Genomic DNA, 22,551 nt, shown 5'->3' on the forward strand with positions numbered 1-22,551 from the left:
TGTAGCTGCAGCACTGGACTTCCTTCTAGTGACGCTGTTATATTAAGTCATTTATCACTGCTTGAGTCCTTCAACCCACTGCTTTTTACTCTCATAGCCCACTATGACAGACACAAGGAAACAGATGCAAAAGGCAATCAGGGCAGTGAGGGGGGTGGTTCTGGCTCTCCCTCTGGGGGTTAATTTGTTTTGAGGCTTTACACTCGACAAAGCATCAGCGCAGAAAATAATCAAGATCACAAACCATGAGCAGAAGCAGATCATCTACTAACAAATAGAGCGTCCCAAAAGCCCAGTGACATCGTCTGCTTCCATTTACACTCCATAGCTCGGAAACTAGCAATTACAGCACAGCAACATAAGATGCTTTCGAGAATGGTGTCTTCTTCTATCGCATCTTCGTTCATTTGATAACACGCGTTGTGCAGAGGTGTGTGTGAAAAGCTGCAGTTTATAGCTGCTCTTTGTTTTGAAGACACAAAGGCTGCTGTGTTTTTTTTAATGGCAGGATCTGTGGATTATATAGCTCTGTGACAAGACCTAGCATGTGCATACACACACTGTATATGGATGCAAACACACACACACACGCATTAGATGTGCCGGTAGCCCAGCAACAAGCCCCATTTACCCTTTGCAATTGAATAGTGATCATCAAAACTATTTCACAGGGGACCCACTGGATGAAACATGCACACTATGATCTACATGCACACACACACACACACACACACACGTATTTGGCTCAAACCATTTGTCATCTTTTATGTCAACAGTAGGGATAAAACTGGAGAGTCGTAAATAAAACAAAGCAATAAGCGTCTGTAGTCGAATACTGACAAATCACTGCATCACTTGGGAAAGAACAATGGCCAGTGTGTGGGGGGAAATGGTCGAATACTGGACTGTAACTCTAAATGTTATGTGCAGACCAAAGATCCTGCATTGATATAAAACATACTGACAGCAATTTACTGCAGGGAGCCCCAGAGACGGAGGGAGAGTGAACACAAAGAGAGGGAGAGAGAGAGAAAGAGACAATGGTGGCAAAACAGAATGTCATATTTGCTTTCATACAAGATTTTGGGTTCAAAGTGAAATTTCACAAGCAGCAATATTCATTTTCCATTCATACAAGATACAGATCAATGAGCTAATCGCAAAAGACCACAGCCATCCACGGAAGGTTATTGACTCATTGCTGAAACATGTCTGCTGCTGCTGCTGGCAACCAAAGGCCTGGGTTGGGGAGATAACAAACACAATGTACCGTCTGTCAGATTTAACGATTGATAAAATTATAAATGGTACTGTTACAGGCAGGAACAGCTATGCAAAGCAACAAAACAAACATTTAAATATAACCCCTTGGTAGGGGCGTAACAAAACATGGGATAAGTCAGGGTTCACAGGCTGACACACTTTAAATATCTACCAATATGTGAAGGAACAGAAAGAATTCCGTATGAGGCAGAAGTTTCAGTGGCAAATGTCCCAAAATCTGAGTAACTACATTTTTTGTGGCTAACCTCGGTCCTTAAGGCCACAGTCTTGGCTGATTATAAAGCAACTGTGTCTGATATGTCAAACACCCCCAGGTTATAGGCGGCTGCCAAAAATAATGGATTACAACAGTTTACAGCACAGTCTTAAAGGACCAGTGTGTAAGATTTAGTGGCATCCAGCAGAACAGACTTAGCAGAAATATAACAAAGTATTCATAAGTATGTTTTAATTAGTGTATAATCCTATTAAAATAAGAATCATTGTGTTTTCGTTACCTTAGAATGAGCCCTTTATATCTACATAGGGAGCAGGTCCTCTTCCGCAGAGCCCGCCATGTTGCACCGCCATGTTTCTACAGTAGCCCTGAATGGACAAACCAAACACTGGCTCTAGAGAGGGCCTTTCCCAGCTCTCACAACGTTCGCGGCCACCACAGGTTCTACTCGATTGGTAGGGAGGGGTGAGGGGAGGGGTGTTCAGTTGGTTGCAATGTGCAGCCTCACCACTAGATGCCACTAAATCCTACATACTGGTCCTTTAAAAAGATCTTTTAACAAACACAGTGAAGTGACTTTCTCAATGTAAAACAGTTGAGATAATGAATCTCTGTTAACTTTAGATTTAATGTTACTGGCAAAGCAATAGAATGAGTATATAGCAATGCTCTCCAATTTGCTCTGTGCAAGCCAATATTGAAGTGATTGCTGATCCTTTAGTGATATGGCTTCATTTCAGTACCATGGAGAGCTCCGCAGTACTCAGCCATGGCTGATGCTTGGCTAATTCTTCCTCTCTTGGGCAGCAAACAGCATCTGTTGGTGTGCCTCTCTAACAACAGCAATAATTGAAATCTTAGGAGACTCCCAAACACTCCAGTGCTCCAGTGACTATACCAGTCAAGAGCCAAGGGAGAGGCTATTACACGCTTAGTTCAAAGAAAGAGGAAAAAGCGTTAAGGAGAAATCTACCGAAACACTTTTATTAAAGCAATCAGACCATATTAACACTACTAGTAATGTACCTTGAATTTTGGTGTTAATCCCTCAGAATCGGGGAGAACATTTTTTTTCCAGTCATAAGTCCTTTTAAACTGATGTGAAAATTATACAGGGATGTAGAGCCAGAGGAGGCAGAGATACTGATTTCTTTGTTCAGTAGCCACGAGTTCTGAGCAAGGGGCAGACTCTCTGGGGATTATTGTGAGAAGTAATTCTGGGAAATGTAGGAAAACAGTAACTGAAGTAGATGAAGCTTATTGTCGGAAAGTGGGTACTTAAACTAACACTCAGACAAAGCAATCTATCTGACATAGACTGTTGAAACAGTGTTTAAAGTATCTAGGGAGATTTGAGCATAAAGTGGATATTTGCGCGCATAAATACACACACACACACACACACACAAACATACACACACACACAAAGGCTCCTCCAGGAATATATCTGGCCAGCCTTTCCCATAATACATACAATCACAGTGTTTTTTTATGCTACCTGTCATCATTCTGAAATGTCTGGTCCCCCAGTAGTAAGTCCCTGAAGCGGTAGCGAGGCGGAAGAGGGGGCACCTCTGAATCGACTTCTGCCATCTTGAGAGTTGAGATGTCCAGAATAACACCAGAGTTGCTGCTGTTGTTCTTCTGCAGATTCTCGGTGGAGGTCCTGCAGGATGAGAAGGAGAGAAGCAACTGCTCATCAACATGCTCACTTTTGCACTGGGCTACTTAGAAAACTAGTTACATTACAGCAATGACATTTTTCATGTTGACAACAGATCAGGTTCCAGAGAGAATATACTATAATTACAGTGGTATGAAAAAGTTTAGGCACCCCTGACAATTTCCATTATTTTCATTTATAAATCATTGGGTGTTTGGATCAGCAGTTTCATTTTGATCAATCAAATAACTGATGGACACAGCATTATTTCTGTGGCGAAATGAGGTTTATTGGATTAACAGAAAATGTGCAATATGCATCAAAACAAAATTAGACAGGTGCATAAATTTGGGCACTCCAACAGAAAAATCACATCAATATTTAGTCAAGCCTCCTTTTGCAAAAATAACAGCCTCTAGACACTTCCTATAATCTCTAATGAGTGTCTGGATTCTGAATGAAGGTATTTTGGACCATTCCTCCTTCAAAACATCTCCAGTTCACTTAGGTTTGATGGTTGCCGAGCACAGACAGCACGCTTCAAATCATCCCACAGATTTTCAATGATATTCAGGTCTGGGGACTGGGATGGTCATTCCAGAACATTGTACTTGTTCCTCTGCATGAATGCCTGAGTAGATTTTGAGCAGTATTTAGGGTCATTGTTGTTGAAATATCCAGCCCCGGCGTAACTTCAACTTTGTGACTGACTCTTGAACATTATTCTCTAGAATCTGCTGATATTGAGTGGAATCCATGCAACCCTCCACTTTAACAAGATTCCCAGTACCGGCACTGGCCACACAGCCCCACAGCATGATGGTACCTCCACCAAATTTTACTGTGGGTAGCAAGTATGACCAAATAACTCAATCTTTGTTTCATCAGTCCACAGGACCTTATTCCACAATGAAGCTGGCTTGTCCAAATGTGCTTTTGCATACCTCAAGCGACTCTGTTTGTGGTGTGTGTGCAGAAAAGTATATTCTCCCATACAGCTTCTCCCTGTGCAAAGTGCACTGAATTGTTGAACAATTCACAGTGACACCATCTGCAGCAAGATGATGTTGTAGGTCTTTGGAGGTGGTCTGTGGGTTGTCTTTGACCATTGTCATCATCCTTCGCCTTTGCCTCTCCAATATTTTTCTTGGCCTGCCACTTCTGGCCTTAATAAGAACCGCGCCTGTGGTCTTCCATTTCCTCACTATGTTCCTCACAGTGGAAACTGATGACTGAAATCTCTGAGATAGCTTTTTGTAGCCTTCCCCTAAACCATAATGTTGAACAATCTTTGTTTTCAGGTCATTTGAGAGTTGTTTTGAGGCCCCCATGTTGCCACTCTTCAGAGGAGAGTCAAAGAGAAGAACAACTTGCAATTGGCCACCTTAAATACCTTTTCTCATGATTTGATGCACCTGGCTATGAAGTTCAAGGCTTAATGATCTCATCAAACCAATTCTGTGTTCCAATTAATCAGTTCTAAGTAGTTACAGGTGTTCAATTCAACACAATGACAAGGGTGCCCAAATTTTTTGCACAGCCTATTTTGTCTGATTTAATTTCATACAACTTAATATTGCTACACTAAAAATCTTTGTCTGGAAAATACCCCAGTATTCAGCTTGTTATTAGAAAATGAATGGCATGCCAATGTGATCATTTTCTGTGGAGACAGAGTAAATTATTACGCAGCCTCAGAGGGGTGCCTAAACTTTTTCATACCACTGTATTGTATACTGTAAAGCAATCTAGGAAATGTCCAGTTCTGAGGAGAAGATATACTCTTCTGGGAAATCCAAGGGCTGTTACAGAGTTGTACAATGAGCGAAAACAGAATGTTAAAAGGGAGTATGACATGCTGTATGTTGAAGAAAAATGAATTGATTTGTGAAAGGAATTCTAAACGTTGACCTGATTCTCTGAGTCAAAGCAAGTCGTGCATGAAAGTCTGAACAAGATGATTTGATGTACAATAATTTTCCTATTTCACATCATGTATTATTAAAACAGTAAAATGAACAAAGACAATCCCATGCATTATTCAAAAAGAAAAATGACTTTTTTTATCATCAAAGTAGACAGTTACAATAGAGACATAAGATACAAAGCCAGTACTCACACATGACAGCACATGTGCAAATGTTTGTAGCTACATATTAGTGCGTGTGTGAGTGTGTGTATATGTATATGTGTTCCAACTGTGACCCTCATTATGACATGTCGGGGAATGAAGTGTTTCAGGAAATTACCTGTCACCATGGGAACTCGATGATCGGCGTGGAGGGCTCATGGCTGCCTCTTGTGTGGGGTAGAGAGAGAGATAGAGAGAGAGAAAGACAGAAAGAGGGAGAAAGATAGTTTTAACACACTTATTAAAAATGCACCTCTTTAAGACTTAAGGAGGATGTAATACGATTATATCCGCCGCTTGTGCCGCAGCTTAACTCTTCTCAGAGTTCAGCGAGCCCTCTGAAATGTGCTGCTCTTTACAGAAAGGATTACACCGACACATATTAATGCAGTTTAATATTAATGTGTTAACTTTCTCACATGTGCCCGGTGGATGGTGTTTTATTATTCATACTGTTTATTCTGAAGTAGGTGAGTCAAGAAACTAGTATCTACTTATGTGTTTATTGAAGGCACCTTAGAGTATGTTTTACATCATGCAGCTTGGTGAGAGATCTTCTTACTGGAGGTGTTAACAGTGTTCCTACACTTTCTCTTAAATCAAATTCAAGCACTTTTCAAGCTGCGTTTTCAACCTTTTCCAGCACCTTATTACAATTACAATTTCAAGCAGTTTCAGGCACTTTATTCAAAATGCAAGTACTTTTCAAAACTTGAAAATACTGTGTTAAAATTCAAGCATTTAAGGATTTCCAGCACCCGTACGAACCTTGTGTTGAACCCATTTTCTGCCCGCAGAGCAACCCTGACATTTCCACCACACTTCTGCTTTCAACGATATATGAACAACCTATCAATGTATGCTCTTTCTGGCTGAACATGATTCATTCATGTGTGTATGTTTCTACTTGAGTGAAGCCATGTTCAGCTTATTTTATGGATGGCTTTAAATGTCCAATCATATGATCTATTATTGGTGTATCCGGTTGAAATTGCTTTGGTTTTTCTCTAAAGCCTCTACAGAGGGAACAATAAGCAGGGTAATATGTATTTGTGTGTGTGTGTGTGTGTGTGTGTGTGCGCAACATAGTGCATTGTGGGCAGCCTTGAGTGGGCTAATAGCACCCAGAGACATGCTCTTCCTGATTAACAGAGAAAGCGCAGACCCTCAGAAGCACAGACAGAGAGGAAAGATTGGGCAGATTACAAAAGGAGAGCGCTGGTGAGGAGAGGGAAGAAGAGATGAGGAAATAAAAGTTAAGGAAAACAGGAAACAAAAGGAGGTGAGTGCCGAAGAGCAAAGAACACATTGTCTTCGATGTGTCCTTTACTTCAGGGGTAAGGAGAGGCTAAGGAGAGTGGATGATAAGATTAAAAAAAAAGAAGAAAAAGAAAAAGATGACACAAATCTACCATGCAAGTCAAATAACCCTTGTCCCTTATAAAAATACAGAGTATGCAACCTTTGAGAGCAGACTTAATGGAAGAGGCAAAGTGACCATAATAATGGGGAACAAAGTCGCTCCCGGTAAGAGACTTAATGGAGAGAAGATTCAGAGCAAAGAAAGCAGATGGAGCAAAGAAAAACATATGCAGGTCAGAGATAAAAACTGGTCTCAAAGAGTCAGGATGAGAGGAATAAAAAAAAAATGGAGGCTGACTTTTAAGTGTGAAAATTTGTAGTCTGCTTCACATAAAGTATTAAAAAATGCCTTGGGTTGATGTAACATGTAGAAAAATCTAAAACATTATGCATGCTCAGAGACACTGACAGCATTTCAGTAGATTTTGTTGTGGTTATAAAAGACAAAATTTTGAAAAAAAAAAATGTCAAAATTGCCATTTGGACAAGGATTTATCTCTGAAATGCAGTGAAATTCAAAGAAAAGTTTATTAATGGCAACACAAATCATAAAAGATCATTTCCATCTGTAAAAACAAGCCGCACAGTATAACCATTACAATCTAAATGCAAAAATATTTGAGAACAATTTTACGTTTGGCCTCCAAAACGGCTAATGCGAGTTTCATGATGTACTAATGATACCACAATCCTTCCATAACTTTTAGGGCGAGGCTATAAATAACCGTTAAAACAACAACAACAACAACAACAACAAAACAAACAAACAAAAAACAGCTGCAAAGGGCTAAAAATAAACTCCCAATAGAGCACCATTGCCAATATGACAACATAGGAAATACAAAACTGTACCATAAGGTTCTGATATCATTGAGTTTTTACTAAATTAAGTAGTTAGAGTTCACTTACTGTATGCCACAGAAACTGTAGCTAAGTAAAGTCAGGCTTCTTCTATAGAAGCATACATAGGTTACCTTCTTGCTAACTTCATTTACCTGATTATGTTCCCGTGTCTGACCGGGGTCCCATCATTACAAACACTGGTTTGGTTTAGATAACCTCCGCACACTCTCCATACAGCGTTGTTTGTGTGACAGAGGATGTTTCCCATGAAAGCGTCCTTGCGAAAGCTCCGTCATCATTGGGAAATTGCAATTACAAAGAAGGGGGAGGGAAGCCCACTCCAGCAGTTAAGGGGTCACAGAAGTCCAGTGGAGTTAGCTCAACACGTCCAGGTAAATCAAAACAATCCGCTGTAGATCCTCAGTAGAACCGAAGACTGGTCCTGAACAAGCTAGGCTAGCTTGTCAGTCACTTGTACCCTATTTGGCCACCTAACGACTCGCGTGGTGCGTTATTTATGTTTATGAGGAAAAACTAGTCCCGGCCTTCAACTCTGATTGGCTGACACGCCTTCGAAACCGTTTGATTTATCGCACACCTGACAGTTAATTTAAATATTAATGCGCGAGCCCCGGCGACTTCACTGTCGCTTAGCAACAACTTTGTTTGCCACTGTTGACGAACTACTTTGCTTGGCGGAAGGAGGACGAACGTTAACTGATATTTTTAGCTCTGCAGTGGCGATTATAAACTTAATTTTTACGTGCCCCTCGTGTCCTCTTTGCCTCTAAACTCGCAATCCCGTGTACCCGTTTTAAACTGCTCCTACGTCAAACGCCGGGTCTGAAATCACAGAGTGTACCGCTTCTCCTTGGTTTCTCAGTTGCTGATTTCTGCTGCATTGGCAAACGCTTCTAAAAACATCATGTAAGCGCGCTGCGGTCGCTGCTGGTGGTTGCCATGCTTTCGCTGTCAGCATCAGCATCTTTTCCTCCTACTGAGCAGGAAGGAGGGCGCTCATTTTCCAACCTGAAGTCACCTACGAGTGCTTCGCCATCTACCGGACAACCTTGAAATGATTCAGTGTCTTCTGAGGAAACTGATGCTGACAGTCAACTTCTCATAAAAAGGCTTTTAGTGAAATGAATAAATCCAACAGTAGCTCGCGTAATTCCGCATTATCATGAGGTGAAATCCCGGTTATCTGTGTTTTAAAGATGCAGGACTATTTCTAGACAAATGCTTTCTCTGTTTCATGCCATGGTGTGAAATCCTGGTGTTGATCCAATGCTTATACACCGTGTCCTCATCATTTAGAGTCATCTGTCGGCAAGAGGTGGAAAGTGCAACTTTTCTGCTGTGTTATGTATTTATGAATGGGAAACTGAACCGATATAGCTCTAACAGTTACATATCAGTCTCTATAAATATAAATAAATGTGTCAAACCAAGGCTTCGGCATGCCAATGAACTATATAAACATTTGTCACAAAACATTGCTTTGGGATTAAAATATTAAGACCAAAACAGTCCCCACTTATTAAGTTATTTATTATATTTCTCTCAAAATGTGATAATATCCGACATCAATGAGTATATACAGTACATGCAAACTCTTAGTGACTTCTAGGAATTCACAATCTCTTAGCAGGCTACATATATTAATTTTTTATGTTACTACATACCTGCAACAGGTCTGTCCTCTGCTATTTGCTTCACAAATGTCCCCCTCAAATTGAAAAAAAAATTCATTCTGTGTATTCAGTCACAGGTGGGAGACACCGCTGGTTCCTGTATGTCTCCAGAAAAACCGTATTGGTCTGTGTGCATTCCTTGTGCTCAGCCTCTCCACATTTCAGCCCGTTATTCTCCAGGGGAAAGAGCTCTGAGCGTCATCATTTTAAAGCCCACACAGCCACTTATGCCTTCCCATACCAGCAGTCATATCTCACTCACTCGCTTATCTCCCTCCAGATCTTGATTCCCATAGATTTCTTTTCCATAACTTGATCCAGCTGATTTCGTTGTGTTTATGTTTTTGGTGAATGTTTACACAAGCTTAATTATGAACTATAAATATTTATTTTATAGTCAGTGTTGTAGGATCAGATGTTCACAGAAGCTGTTGCAACACACAAAATGTAGCAGTGTGATTAACATCTACATGGTAAAAGGAAAACTATATCAGATACAAATTGAAATGAAGGCTCCAAACACATTAAACACAAAATATATCATTTTATTATTTGAAGGAGTCATGTGTCACTTTTACATCATCCAGGTCACTTTCTACACTTCCAACAGCCAACTGAGTTTCTTACCTTCAAAAGATCCATTTAATCTTAAAATACATTTAGGTTCAAATTAGCTCTGCAGCTAACAATTATTTTCATTATTGGTTAATTTGTCAATTATTTTTTCGATTAATCGATTAGTTTTTTGGTCTATAAAATGTCAGTAAAACATCTTTTTTTCCCCTTTCTTTCTTTTGTCCTGACCAACAGTCCACAACCCAAATACATATATTCAGTTTAATATCATATTAGATAGACTAAAGAAACCAGAAATGATTTATATGTAAGAAGCTGGAACAAGACAATTTTGGCATTTTTCCTTAAAAATGACTCAAAACAATTATTCGATTATCAAAATAGCTGGCGATTCATTTTCTGTCAGTCGACTAATCAATTAATCAACTAATCGTTGCAGCTCTAGTTAAAACGACTAGTTTCATAATCCAATAACTTGTATAGTCTAAGTATTTTGTGTCTTTTGAATCCTGCACTTTCTTTTAACCAAACACCTGCATTATCTCCATGTTAAGCTTCATTTCTACTCTGTAGAAACAGCTGTTACTCCATATAAACACACATGATAAGAACATGAAATTGCGATATTTACATTAGACTCTCATTCACGATTTCCAAAAACACTTTGTTACTTTATCTTGTTTCACATTGTGATGATTTTTTATCTTATATTATGTTAGTTACACATTCAATCTGCATTTGAAGGCTGTCAATCTAAAATTCAACATATCTTTTAATGGGGGAAAAAAAGCAACCTGAAAATTACAGTACTGATCCATCTTTATAAAAGAGGTCTGTTTTTTTAAGCTAGAGACATAAAAATAGGCATAACTTTAATGGTAACCTGGTAGCCTATAATGGGCTTTAATTTAATGCTTGCAGTCATTTTGTAACTGCGGTTGCCAGCTTTGACTAATGCCGCGATGTCTCATTTTTTGAGTGCACTCTTCAATTATTCAGTCATTACGCTGCCTTACGTGAACCATATCACATTGTGTCCTGGAGCCTGGCGTACATCCATTAGGCTATTTCTCTAACACTTCTGTCCTGTTCATATAATATGAGCATTGTTGAGTCGCAGCACAGCCACTCGCCCTCCCGGATGCTTGCTCTTCATACTTCCAAAGTGTCTAAAAACAGACGGAGAGAGAAACAGTCAGACTCAGACAGTGAAGCACTCGGATTCAGTAAGCAGCCGCCTGAAGGCTTATATAATATGTAGGAGCCTTATATGAACGTGGCGCATGAATCACAAAGCGAGTCTGTGTGTCTTGTCTTGAGACTTGTCTTGATTTAAAGTATTTTTGTCCAAAGCTTGAAATTCACTTTACAACTGTATCACGATGGAAATAGTCATCTGTGAAATTAATTAGCGTAATGTTACATTTGAATTTTAATGAGTAGGAGTAATTACTCTGGATGATAAAGCTGCTCTCTTTCTCCTCATTCATCATATCACTTTTTATTAAATGTCTTGCATGACTTTGAGTAAAGTCAAAGTTAACATTTGTCCCTTTAACAGTGTCTACACCTTGTGTAACTTCACACTAAGTGAATAATTAAAAACTTTAACTTCTTCATAAGTGTGGCATCCGATTATATATAAAATTATTTATGTTATCCATCTCATTCTTACTCAGTAAATCCCCTTGCTGTTAAAAACACACTATACTGTACTGCTTGCTGTTTAAATATTGAGTTACAAGGTAGGTGAATACTTTGTACTGTATGATTACTGTCTTTAAGACCTAGTTATCCCTGTACCTTGTTGTGTAAGTATTTAAACTATAATCTGTATTCATGATATAAATGTTGTGGGTGTATAACAGTAATTATCATATTGATTAAAATCACGACCTGTTCCTTTAAGCATATTGGCTTTTAAATATCAACAGGAAATTGAAACAAGATGTCAGAGCTTTGAGCGTTTTGTGATTGATCTCCTGGAGGCCAGGTCAAAAAAACCCCGCGACAGCCAAGAGCATTTAGCAGCATCAAAGATGTCACAGCAGTGATTCTCTTCTTACCTCCATGTGTTGGTTTCATGACTGTAAATTTCTATTGTTTTCAGATTGGTGACACCGTCGAAGCCTCCGATAGCCAGTAACGCATCATTGAAGACCACGAGGGACATCTGATGTAGTGTACACAGAGAGTAATTATGAGAAAGATGCTTTTAAATCAGATGAAACCAACATGACTATTCTGTTTTAATATTACGAAACAGCCCTGGGCTTTCCTCAAAGAGTGCAACACTGACACTCCACCATTATATACTTTGGTAGCACCATAATTTCAACAGTTTACACAAATTATGTTGAGAATAAACTGAACTTTTAGCCATCAGGCACATGATCAGAGCAGAAGTTCACAATAGTGTTCGGTTTTCATACCAGAAAATCCGTCTATTTTCTATCCCTGACTATCTATTGCAGGGTTGCAGCATGCCAGAAAGATATTTAGATATTTAGACAGTGGAAACCTAAAACAGTAATGAAACCCTGAGACTCTTTTAGGTGAAAAAGGTTAAGGAAAGTTATGCCCTGCCCTTATTCATAGTAGTCCTGTTTCGTCTCATTAGTATGTAAAAACAAACTGAGCCTTAAAACAGAAAGGAGGTCTGACATCCGATCCATCACTCACATTGTCCCTCTTGCTTCTCATGCATTTGACAGGAGTCCACCTCATGGTGTCGGGATCAAACCTCTCAGCAACAGAGAGCTCCAGGTTGAGCTCGTCTTTGCCACCGGCCACGTAGATGTATCCCAGGTACACAGTGCAGCCGGCGTTCTCCCTTGGACACCGCATCTGGGCGCATGCCGACCAGGTACCGTCTACAGGGTTGTATCGCTCCACTGGGGAACATTCAAAGGACAGCAGAAGTCAGAAGAGGCCATATATACCACACAGCTACACACACTGTCTGAGTAACACTATCTTACAGACAGCCAGTGTTTATATTTATATACAGATATGTCCATCCTACATGGATCTATTGCAATTTTATGCATGAAAAGCATTAAAATTACTGTCCTAAATTGAAATTGTATTTATTTATCCGGACAGTGTACATTTTTTAACATAAATGATGCACTGTACCAGATTTAGCTTCAAGCTAATTTTCATCTGCAGTCCCTTACAATTAAAACATATAACAGCATAATAACAAACAGTACAAAGCAAAAAACACACAGAACACATTGTACAAAATGCAAAGCTACACACAATAGCACATCACATACACCCACAGTGTCAACTGGAAATGAAAAATGTAAACTTGTCATATTAAAAAAGCAAGGATTCCATGATGTAAACAGATTTTCCATTTATTTTGTAATCATTATTTTTTGAATTATGAAAACAATAATATCATGTCATTTTGTCATTACTGGAATCAAAGACCCCAGCCTTGATGGAAACCAAAAAGGGGTTGTGGGAATTTTACTGACCTGAACTTCTCACAGACTAGAAATAGACACTGTCAAGTGGCAGCACAACATAAACCCCTTGTTTTCTTTGGAAAGTTAAAGGGGCACAAGAAAGTGTGTGTGTGTGCATATATGTACTTTATGTTTCCCTGGATACTTTGGATACTTGAACAACTTATGTCAGAGTGCTTTATCTGAGTATTAGTTGTTAGTTGTGTGTGTGTGTGTGTGTGTGTGTGTGTGTGTGTGTGTGTGTGTATGTGTGTGTGTGTGTGTGTGTGTGTGTGTGTGCGTGCGTGTGTTTATGGGCTCGCAAGAAACAAAAGGTCAAGCTAGTCGTTATATGTGGCTAAAGTCCTGCCACATGTCAAAAAGCTGTCAAAATAAGCTGAGATTTAAAGTAATGGTGGGAATAAGTCTATTTACAAAATATCTACAATCACAAAAATAACAGTTAACTTTTCTGAAGTACCAGTCCTACGTGAAAAATAAATGATCCTTATCATTTTTATCTTATTCCTCTTCTTAAAGTTGTTTGACTTTGTATAATTCATCCCCGTTGTAACTGGATACATGAACACATAAATGTCTGGATGGCAGACTGATACACAAGTGTGTGTGTAATATAACTTTGGATTTTGTAATGAGAAAAGAAAATATAATTATTATATGACTGAAATCAAATTGCAAGAACTTGGAATGACTCACCAGTGACAAATGATGGTAAGAAATGTAAGAACAAACTGTACTAGACTTGTCACACAGTGTGTGCCAATAGGATATTTTATGTTTTAATTATATTCCTAACAGAATGAGATCCTATGACCAGTTAAAAGTAAAATAATGGTCTTATAGTATGAAAGATATCAAAACTCACACAATCTCCTACATGTGTATCGACTGTATCCGCTCTTTAACCGATTATGAAAAATGGCTTTCATTTGTGAGTGCCTGAGGTTACATAGATGTCAAAGATAAGGTTTCTATTTGTAATCGTGTCATTCACCTGAAGAGAGGGCCATATTTCCATCATTCCCCCCGATCACATATAACTGACCATGCAGCACAGCAGCCACAGCTTTGGTGCGTCTAGTCAGCATGGCTGCTTGCTTGCTCCATGTGTTCATATCTGGATCATACCTATAGCAATGAGACGAAGTTTAGCAGAGCAGTTTAACAAGTGATCTGTCGATCATTAGGACTTAATGTTCCTGTATAACCAAAATGAATCATTTATTTATTCCTTCCTCTGAGTCAGTCTCTTGACATTGCCTTCGGAGTAATAGAAGATGTCAGGTCATTTAAATAATTCTAATGCTTTCATTTGAGATATATGCAAGACACAGCCTACTCATTCCAATTTCATTTTACATTCATATGTAAAAGAGGCTTTGCTTTCGTTTATGTTGTTTATGGCACAAATCAGAACATTTCTTCAAAGAACACGGAGGTTTCCCACAATAGCAGATGGTGGAACAATAGGAATGAAAAAAATAGACTTTGAACATGTTAATCTCTTTAAGGAAAATCAACATTTCCAATGAGTGAACAACTGATTTATAAAAAAGTAAGGTCTTATTAATTCAGTAATAGCTCCCTATATACCTCATCATGTATTGTGTGCAATCTTATTGGTTTACAGTAATTACAAAAGGAATTGTCTCCAACAATATAATGGTCTTTAGAAGCACTCGTGCTACAGTACCTCTCCACAGTATTTAAGGCAGCAGTGCCGTCGTGTCCTCCAATAGCAAACAGGTATCCGTCCATCTCCACCAGACACACTCCGCTGCGGGGGCTGCTCAAGGGTGCTACATCTGCACTCCAGCTATCTGTGTCTGGGTTGTACCTGCCATGATGGAGGTCAAGGAGCGGAGATGTCAAAGTGTTGGTATCAGCGGTTGGTAACAACAACATGAATAGAACATACACAGATATAAGCTTTCATAGCTTTCATATATATATATATATTTTAGTATTTTGTATGCCTGCAACCATGTGTTTTTGAGGATCACACACACACTTTCACACTGAGAGAAAGTATTTGAGCTGAGTGAGTGTTTCCTCTCCATGGGAAGGCCATTAAAAAGAAGTTTCTCTCCATTCAAGGCCATTAGAAGAAAACCCCACATCCCACAAAACAACACTTCCCTTTAATTGGCAAATTTTTCATTGAGTGGGAAGCCAGCAGTCCCTCTGAAATGTCACAACAGCGATGTAACCAGCCCTCAGAGATTAGGTACACTCAGGTAACCAAAATGAGAGCTGGCTGGTTCAGGCCATTAACAGCTGATCAGTTGGAGCGTGGCTTTCCCGACTGGTTTGCAGCCAGCTGGGGATAATCATTTTGAGATTAGCTGGCAGGCATTCAGTTAAAAAGTGACTATCTGTGGGAATTGGGAACATAGCCAGCTCATTCGAGATATCGGATAGAGTAGGAGGAGAGGAAGTAGGTGAAATGTGATACAGTGGAGCAGAGCACATGTGTGTGTGTGTGTGTGAGAGAGATGGGGTTTATTTTCAACTTTCTCTCCCTGTAAGGGAGAAATGTCTTGGCAACATAAGCAGATGGGGAAAATCCTGCAATGTGGGGATTTCGGGCAGCGCATTGCTCAATTCTTTAATAACATGGCTTAGGGTACTCAATGTCCAAAGGTCCATATCCAATTTCTGCCTTAATGCTGACCTCTGCTGTTCAGTGATGTAAATAACAACAAATCAGACCTTTCCCATTAGTATCAGGGTGGTGTATATGACGCAAGTGTTGAGTTCAGGTAAATTCTTACAGTATTACCAGACCTCAGGTGAAGGTAATGAGTTATGTATTCTGTGAAGAAAACTGAGAATAAGCAAAGTCGTTTTGGTCATGTGCTTTCGTGTCATGGCTGTAAATCCCCAGAGTGGATGTGCTGTGAATTGTTGACTTTGAATCCGGACGATTGTTACCAGTGAGAACTGGGATCTGACCTTTTATCAAGAATGGGGAAGGGTAAGGAACACATGCAGTGTTGGTGAGGGTTAAGATTAGAGTCAGGGATTAGGTATTACGTTATTATAGTAGCATTAGTATAGTATTACTCTATATTAGCATATGAGCATATTTAATACATTTTACATAGCCTGTTTGGGGTAAATGAAATGCCTTCCAGATTATATTTTCTTCTGTGAATATTGAACATATAAGTAACTGTTCACTGTCAAAACCATTTTGCATGTGGATCTTCCTCTGTCATACAGACAAGACTTTTTGGTCTTGTATGTTGTATATGCTGCTCCTATCTTGACTAGAACACTGTAAAAGATTTTTTTTAAATTTTGGGCCCCTTTTCTGGCTAAATAAAGTCATATACTTTACACAATGGGACAATGGTATTTACATGTAGCTTCCTAGTTTGGAATGTAACCTTGAGACATCTCTTGCCCTACATGGTCCCATCCCTCAGCATCTGGGCCACACGCTGCTGACAGCTCCTGACAGCTCCTGACAGTGTCTCCACGTGGCACCTGCATTACATTTACATAGCTTATCTCAACATGGGAGGAATCCTCTGCAGGATCCCCAAATGTCAGATTCAGTCAATTATTTCAAAATCATCGATTCAGCTTCACATTGTTCACTTACATGTTGTCCTGCTGTAACAGTAAGTGTGAGTTACTGGAACGAAATGCTGTTTAATTGGCTCTGCTCCCATTTCAATTTGAATCACCAGGAAATCCAAACCCAAACCAAAGTTAAACCATTTCAATTTTACTTATGGATTCAGAAGTGTTTGATGTTTGCATTAAATTAAAACATTTTTAAAAACAATTTGTTTTAAAACTAATTTAAGGTACACGCTACAAAACAAACTCAGTTTATTCAAAGGATGATGTGAAGTTCTAGCAAGAAATCCTTGAGGAGTTTAAAGCCATAGTAGCACAAGAGAAAAATTCAAGTTATTTGATAATGACATTTCAAGAAAAAGATACTTGAAAAATTGACGAGACTATTATGCACACATTTTTTGGAAATACAGTCTGAATTTGCAGCTCACCTCTCCACGCTGCTGTAACATCGCACGTTATCTTCCCCGCCCACCGTGTAGATCTTGCCATCCAGTGTACCCACAGCCACGTTGCCACGACTGTTGATCATGTGTGCTGCTTTCCTCCACTCATTGTACTCAGGACAGAACTGCTCTACCAAACAAGACGGGTCTTTCTGGGTCCAGCCACCCACTAGCGAAACAAAACAGCACACAAAACCTTAGTTAGATAAGTCAATCACCATATATCCTCTGTACTCTCTCTCTGCTGGTGAAAGGTCTATTGTTGTGGTTTTGCCATAAAAGGAGAAAAAAAGCTCTATTATGGTTTAGTTTGAATGGTTTTCTGAGAAATTGTTAACCTAAAACCTGCTAATCAGCAGCAGACAGTTGCAAAAAAAGATTTAAACCTGCATTAAAAAGTGAAAAGTTTTTCTTTTAAACAACTTTTTTTGTTTTTACTTCAATTTCTCTACATGCTGTAGAAGCATTAATCAAGTCAATTTAGGCACAGATTCAATAATATTGGGCTGTTTTGACTGGTTTCCATGGTGATCCTTGGCAGAAAGAGGTATGATCAAGGAAAGTGAAAGATTGCCAAACTGATCTCCGTGAATTTATGAGACTGTAAAGGCGCAGATGTGTGACAAATTAAAGGAAAAAAACAACATAAAGTGTCTTAGCAAGGAGTTGAGCCACCAGAACAGTTTCAGTGCTTCTTGGCACAGATTCAACAAGTCTTTGAAATGCTTTTAGAGGGATGACGTTCACAGAAAACTTCCCTCATTTGGTGTTCTGATGATGATGGTGGAGAGTGCTGTCTGACACGTTGCTCCAAAATCTCTGAAAAGTGCTCAATTAGGTTGAGATTGGGTGATTGCATCAGATTCACATAATTTTCATACTCATTATACCATCCAGTGAGCTCTCTTGCCCTGCATGGAAACATTTGTTATGTTCCTTCACTCATTTATTCAGTTTTGTACTTCATTTTGACATCTCTCTGTAGGTCTTTAATGGCCTTTGCATTACTATATTATTAGGGGTTGCACTTCAGTTTATCAGTTGCCAGGACCAGTTTGCCAGTTGCCAAAAATACCATAGGGATTGAATTTATTGATAGAGTATGTACAGCAGCTAGTGTGCCCAGTATGTCTACACCAGATATGGAAACTCTAAATGCAGGTCTAGTTTTCTGACTTGTCATGATTGATGCACATAATGATGGAAAACTTTCACAGGAAAGTGAAATTGTTAGCTCATTATTTTCAAGTTCTAATCATTAAATATTAACAAAAGATTTCTGTAGCAAGTGCTACTGTCAGGCATAGACTTAACATTAAAATGTGACCACAGTAGCCTCGAGCAGGCTGCCTCGAGACAGTAGGGCACTCATACAGAGACCATAAGCATAAATGCTATTAGACAACTATATTAGAGGGTGAAACAGATTGATTTGTGATAGACCCTATGGGGTTTATCTCAAAATCCCCATTTTGGGATAAACACTTAATGGTTTTCTTTCAGAGAGTTAGATGAGAAGATGAGATCACCTACCATTCTCATATTAGAGTATGAAGCTTGACTCTTAGCTTGGACTTTTCACGTTGTATTACTTTTCATAATGTCAGGTCACATAATACTATAATGGACACATTTTCTGTCCTCCATCCTAACCATTGAACTAGAACCGTTAAAACTGCACTTGAAAGTAAAGGTTCAGTCCCCTTTAAAATCAGAAACTCTACTTGTCAGATCTATACAGATGCAGGAACTGACCCATAAACATCATGTCATTGAAGACATCTCTGGGGGGAAGTTTGCTGTGCTGTCTGCGGTTGGAGAATGGGGCTGACATGCGGTGACGGCGGGGGGACCCTCTTTTGCTCTCTTTGATCTTTGTGTGATTGGGCTCTGGTTCTTCAAGGGCCGCCCTACAGCACACAGTGATAAAATGAAATTAAATAGACACAAACAAACAGCATTATGGAGTTATGATCTGCTCTTAAGGATGATGTCAGCAAATGTCATCATTAAGCAAATTAAGAGATTCAAAGACCTTTTTATTTTTGAAAATTGTCGAAGTACCATTATTTTGTCTCAAACTGAACTTTACAATATGTGCACAGTCACGGTATGACATCACACTGTTGTCTCCATTTCCTAATTACATTGCTGCAATTACACGAAAAATGAGAAGTTAATTTAAATGGTGCAAAACAAGTTTAAAAATCAACTTTACGTCCATTAAATGTGTCAGCACAAAGGCTATAAATAGGATTAATACCCTTACCCTTGTTCATTGTATATTCCCATGTTTTATCTCTTCAGTACTTTGCTCACAGACCGCAGTCAAGATCTGTTCTTCTGTGCTTTATCAGTACACACTGTGTTCCCTGCAGTCTATCCTCAAACTACTTGCTGTCACAGCTTTCTGCTCTGAAGGACATTGCACTTAATTGCTCCAAGGAGTAAAACCACCTCCCCTCAGTAACACCACCCACCCCCACCACCCACACCAACTTCCCCAAGTGATTCATCATCCCACCATCCCTGCAGCTTGAAACCCAAGACTCCTCTTACACACCCCAGTTTGAGCTTCAATTTTACAACTGTCATGCCAAAGGAATTGTTGACATGTTTTCAATTTTTGGTTCGCACAAGCCTCCATCAGTGGCTCTTAATTACTGCGTCATTGGTGTGAGTGTAGACCACAGGCAGGCAACCATGTGGCATGGAAGATCAAGAGAATACCGGTTTTCTTCCTAACCAGCCTTGTTTCCCTTTATATTCCTTTTAATAAGCTGACATGCAGGGGTAGAGTGAGACTTTCTTATACATGGGTTCAAGTTTAAATTGTAATATCTGTCAAACAACTTTACATCTTTTGCCCTTTACCCAACAGTTATAAAAAAAGGCAAATAACAACTTTTTATCAATTTACAGATACATATTTTCCATATTTAATCTTTGCAACTGTCTAAGTGACTCGTCATATAAGTATTAGTAGAGAACAGTTAATGGTTGTTGAACATAATATGCTTATTCACCTTATAAACAGGTAATAACTGGCTGTGGGATAATTCAGTATTATCGTTTATGGATTTGAATGGTATATATGTATATTGTGATTGACAAAGAAAGGTCCACTTACTAGCTCTTTCATGAGCTTTCAACTGCATCTTACAGTATCAGTGGATGGTAGATCGTGATGAAGACTGAGAGACACAGTTGAAAGTTTCAGGAAAATCTAGTACAGTATGTGAACTACTATTTCCAAGGTCAAGAATGAATGTTCACATTTTTATAATGACTTAAAACACATCACCCAGCCCTATTATTGACCAATTTTACTACTGTCTGTGTGATTATGAGTGCCTTTTTGGGTAACAGGGTTTCCCTTCTATCATACTGACAGTTAGTGTTGGCAGCAACATTAGACTTCATCATTTCACACTTTCATCAGATGGATTTAGGTCTCTGTTACTGTGTGACACGAGCCTGTCAGCTCCCCTTCTGCAAATCTCTCACCCGCTCTTTCGTTTCGCTGAGGTTCGCGTGACTACCTATGCCTATGAATGCCTATATATTTATATCTGTCCAGCGGAAAAACACCTCAGATGGTATGATGATTCATCTCCTATAGGTCAAGGAAGATCAAATTCAATTTAGTCACTGCTGTTCTGTTGTCAGTGCAACGCTCCGTCTATAGGACTGACTCATCTGCATAACGCACATGGGTCAGACAGATAGATAGACAGATAGATAGAAGAGTATCCCATGTTTCTTTTAAGGCTTTAAATTTACTTAATGAAAGTCTTTAACTTTGTTCCCGGATTTTGTCAGTTTCTCATTTTATTGCTGTTGTTTCTAAATTATTTCCTCATGATGCTGGGTGATAGACATGTCGCTCTTTATCTGTCCTTCATCTTGAGCATGGTACTAGAACAGCAAGAATAAAACAATAGATAGACAGACAGATAGATATTAACTCATTAATCTATAGAAACATTTTAAATGACCAAATGAGAATTATACTATGAACAAAATCCTTAAGAATTCATAATCAAAAGTCAAAATGACCCAAACACACCAGGTGAAGCAGCGGCTGTGCTCCTGTCCACAAGGCCTGATGAATTAATCCAACAGAAGAGGTGTCCAAGGACGTATAAAGAGAGATGATAGATCCTTCTGATTATCCAGTTAGAAGTGGCTGAGATTTCCCCAAAGGCCCACTGAAATGATTAAAGTTCCTTCCTCTGAAATGTCCCAGACATACCCCCCTCCAGAATCAACACTGAGACCCAAACACTTGGCTGGCAGCTTTTATTTGGCCACTTTGCGACCTTGGCAGCTTGGCCGCACCCGCCCGGGGCCACTCGAGACATTAGGTTATAAAATCCCAAATTTTCAAGAGGTCAAGGGTTTATTGAAATCTGTGATCATAAAGAAACTGCTGACAGGCCCTTCTGGACCATAAACAGGCTCTTCATGTAAAAGTGTCTGAATTTTCACTTAACTTGCACTGACATGAAAAAATGAAAAAAGGAAAAATATGGGTGGACAGTTGCAGTATATTACGTTTCTTCTTGAACCTTTTATTTATGCTGCAGCTGTCGCAGGGTAATAATCATAATCTACTGTGGATTTCACTGACCAGTCAACATATGATAGTTAATCAAATTCCAATATCCTTTTGTTTTAATAACTCTAATATGAAATAGTATTACCTTTTTTAATTAAATATTGACTCAGAAACCAGAATAAGTAATGGGGCCTGTCGTTAATCAGACATATTTGGGGCATGATCGGGTGCAGATGAGCAACCTAAAGTAGTAAAACAAAAAAGATTTAGAGTTATTTATAAAGCAATAAATCAAATGAAGTGACAATGTGCGTGGGGGTCAAGCTAAACTGTTTATTATGCTCAGGGGCTGATAGCTGCTATACATTTTACAGAGGAACAGGTGGCAGCTTAATTTTTATTTCTGCAAACTCCCCCTGTATCTATGTCACGGCAGTGATGAGATGAAGTAACTGGGACTATGAGTTTGATGGATGAGATATATACATATGGTCAATAGACAAGTCTTGACTCATCCAGCAATAATCTGGTTTCTGTAAAAGAATATTTTCACAGATTTGAGAAATATGCTTATTGGCAATCTCACACAGATAAAACATCACCATTATTTTCATATCTGTGGTCTCAGTACATACTAACAAGTCCAGATAGACAAGCTGCCTCTAGTAAAAGGGCAAACACTTAGCATCTGTCAAAAGCTAAGA

General features: G+C 39.1%; 2 protein-coding genes across 9 annotated transcripts in view; both read right to left on the reverse strand.

The window, feature by feature from the left end:
* Positions 1–8,583, reverse strand: part of kcnt1b (potassium sodium-activated channel subfamily T member 1b) — a 75,258-nt gene extending 66,675 nt beyond the window's left edge. For 2 of the 7 annotated variants that reach the window (XM_044330068.1, XM_044330067.1), the window contains exons 1-3: positions 7,653–8,583; positions 5,414–5,462; positions 3,000–3,167 (exon numbers count right to left, since the gene is read on the reverse strand). In XM_044330068.1, coding sequence (XP_044186003.1) covers positions 3,000–3,167; positions 5,414–5,454 — 209 coding nt within the window. In that variant the 5' untranslated portion in view covers positions 5,455–5,462; positions 7,653–8,583. The remainder of the gene's footprint in view (positions 1–2,999; positions 3,168–5,413; positions 5,463–7,652) is intronic. The other 5 variants (XM_044330070.1, XM_044330069.1, XM_044330073.1 and 2 more) reach the window with 3 other exon arrangements.
* A 1,670-nt stretch (positions 8,584–10,253) lies between these two features.
* Positions 10,254–21,562, reverse strand: si:ch73-29c22.1 (kelch-like protein 20). 2 transcript variants are annotated; one of them, XM_044330094.1, is made up of 8 exons: positions 21,356–21,562; positions 19,042–19,196; positions 17,272–17,455; positions 14,943–15,086; positions 14,244–14,377; positions 12,453–12,664; positions 11,837–11,943; positions 10,254–10,939 (listed from the first exon to the last, which is right to left on the reverse strand). In XM_044330094.1, exons 2-8 carry the CDS (start codon positions 19,118–19,120, stop codon positions 10,861–10,863), a joined length of 939 nt encoding a protein of 312 aa, XP_044186029.1. In that variant the 5' UTR covers positions 19,121–19,196; positions 21,356–21,562; the 3' UTR covers positions 10,254–10,860. The 2 variants fall into 2 exon arrangements, with proteins under 2 accessions (XP_044186029.1, XP_044186022.1); XM_044330087.1 differs by lacking the exon at positions 21,356–21,562 and adding an exon at positions 19,556–19,691.
* Positions 21,563–22,551: the final 989 nt, after the last annotated feature.

This window comes from Thunnus albacares, chromosome 2 (assembly GCF_914725855.1).
Source record: "Thunnus albacares chromosome 2, fThuAlb1.1, whole genome shotgun sequence".
NCBI classification, from domain to species: domain Eukaryota; kingdom Metazoa; phylum Chordata; class Actinopteri; order Scombriformes; family Scombridae; genus Thunnus; species Thunnus albacares.

Excerpts from the sequence above, each read along its gene's own strand:
- si:ch73-29c22.1 (XM_044330087.1), bottom strand. The coding sequence starts at position 19,578 with ATGGGAATATACAATGAACAAGG. Across the intron at positions 17,456-19,041 it reads CAATGACATGATGTTTATGG|TGGGTGGCTGGACCCAGAAA; the intron begins GTCAGTTCCTGC and ends TTGTTTCGCTAG. Across the intron at positions 12,665-14,243 it reads AAATATGGCCCTCTCTTCAG|TGGAGCGATACAACCCTGTA; the intron begins GTGAATGACACG and ends AATGTTCCCCAG.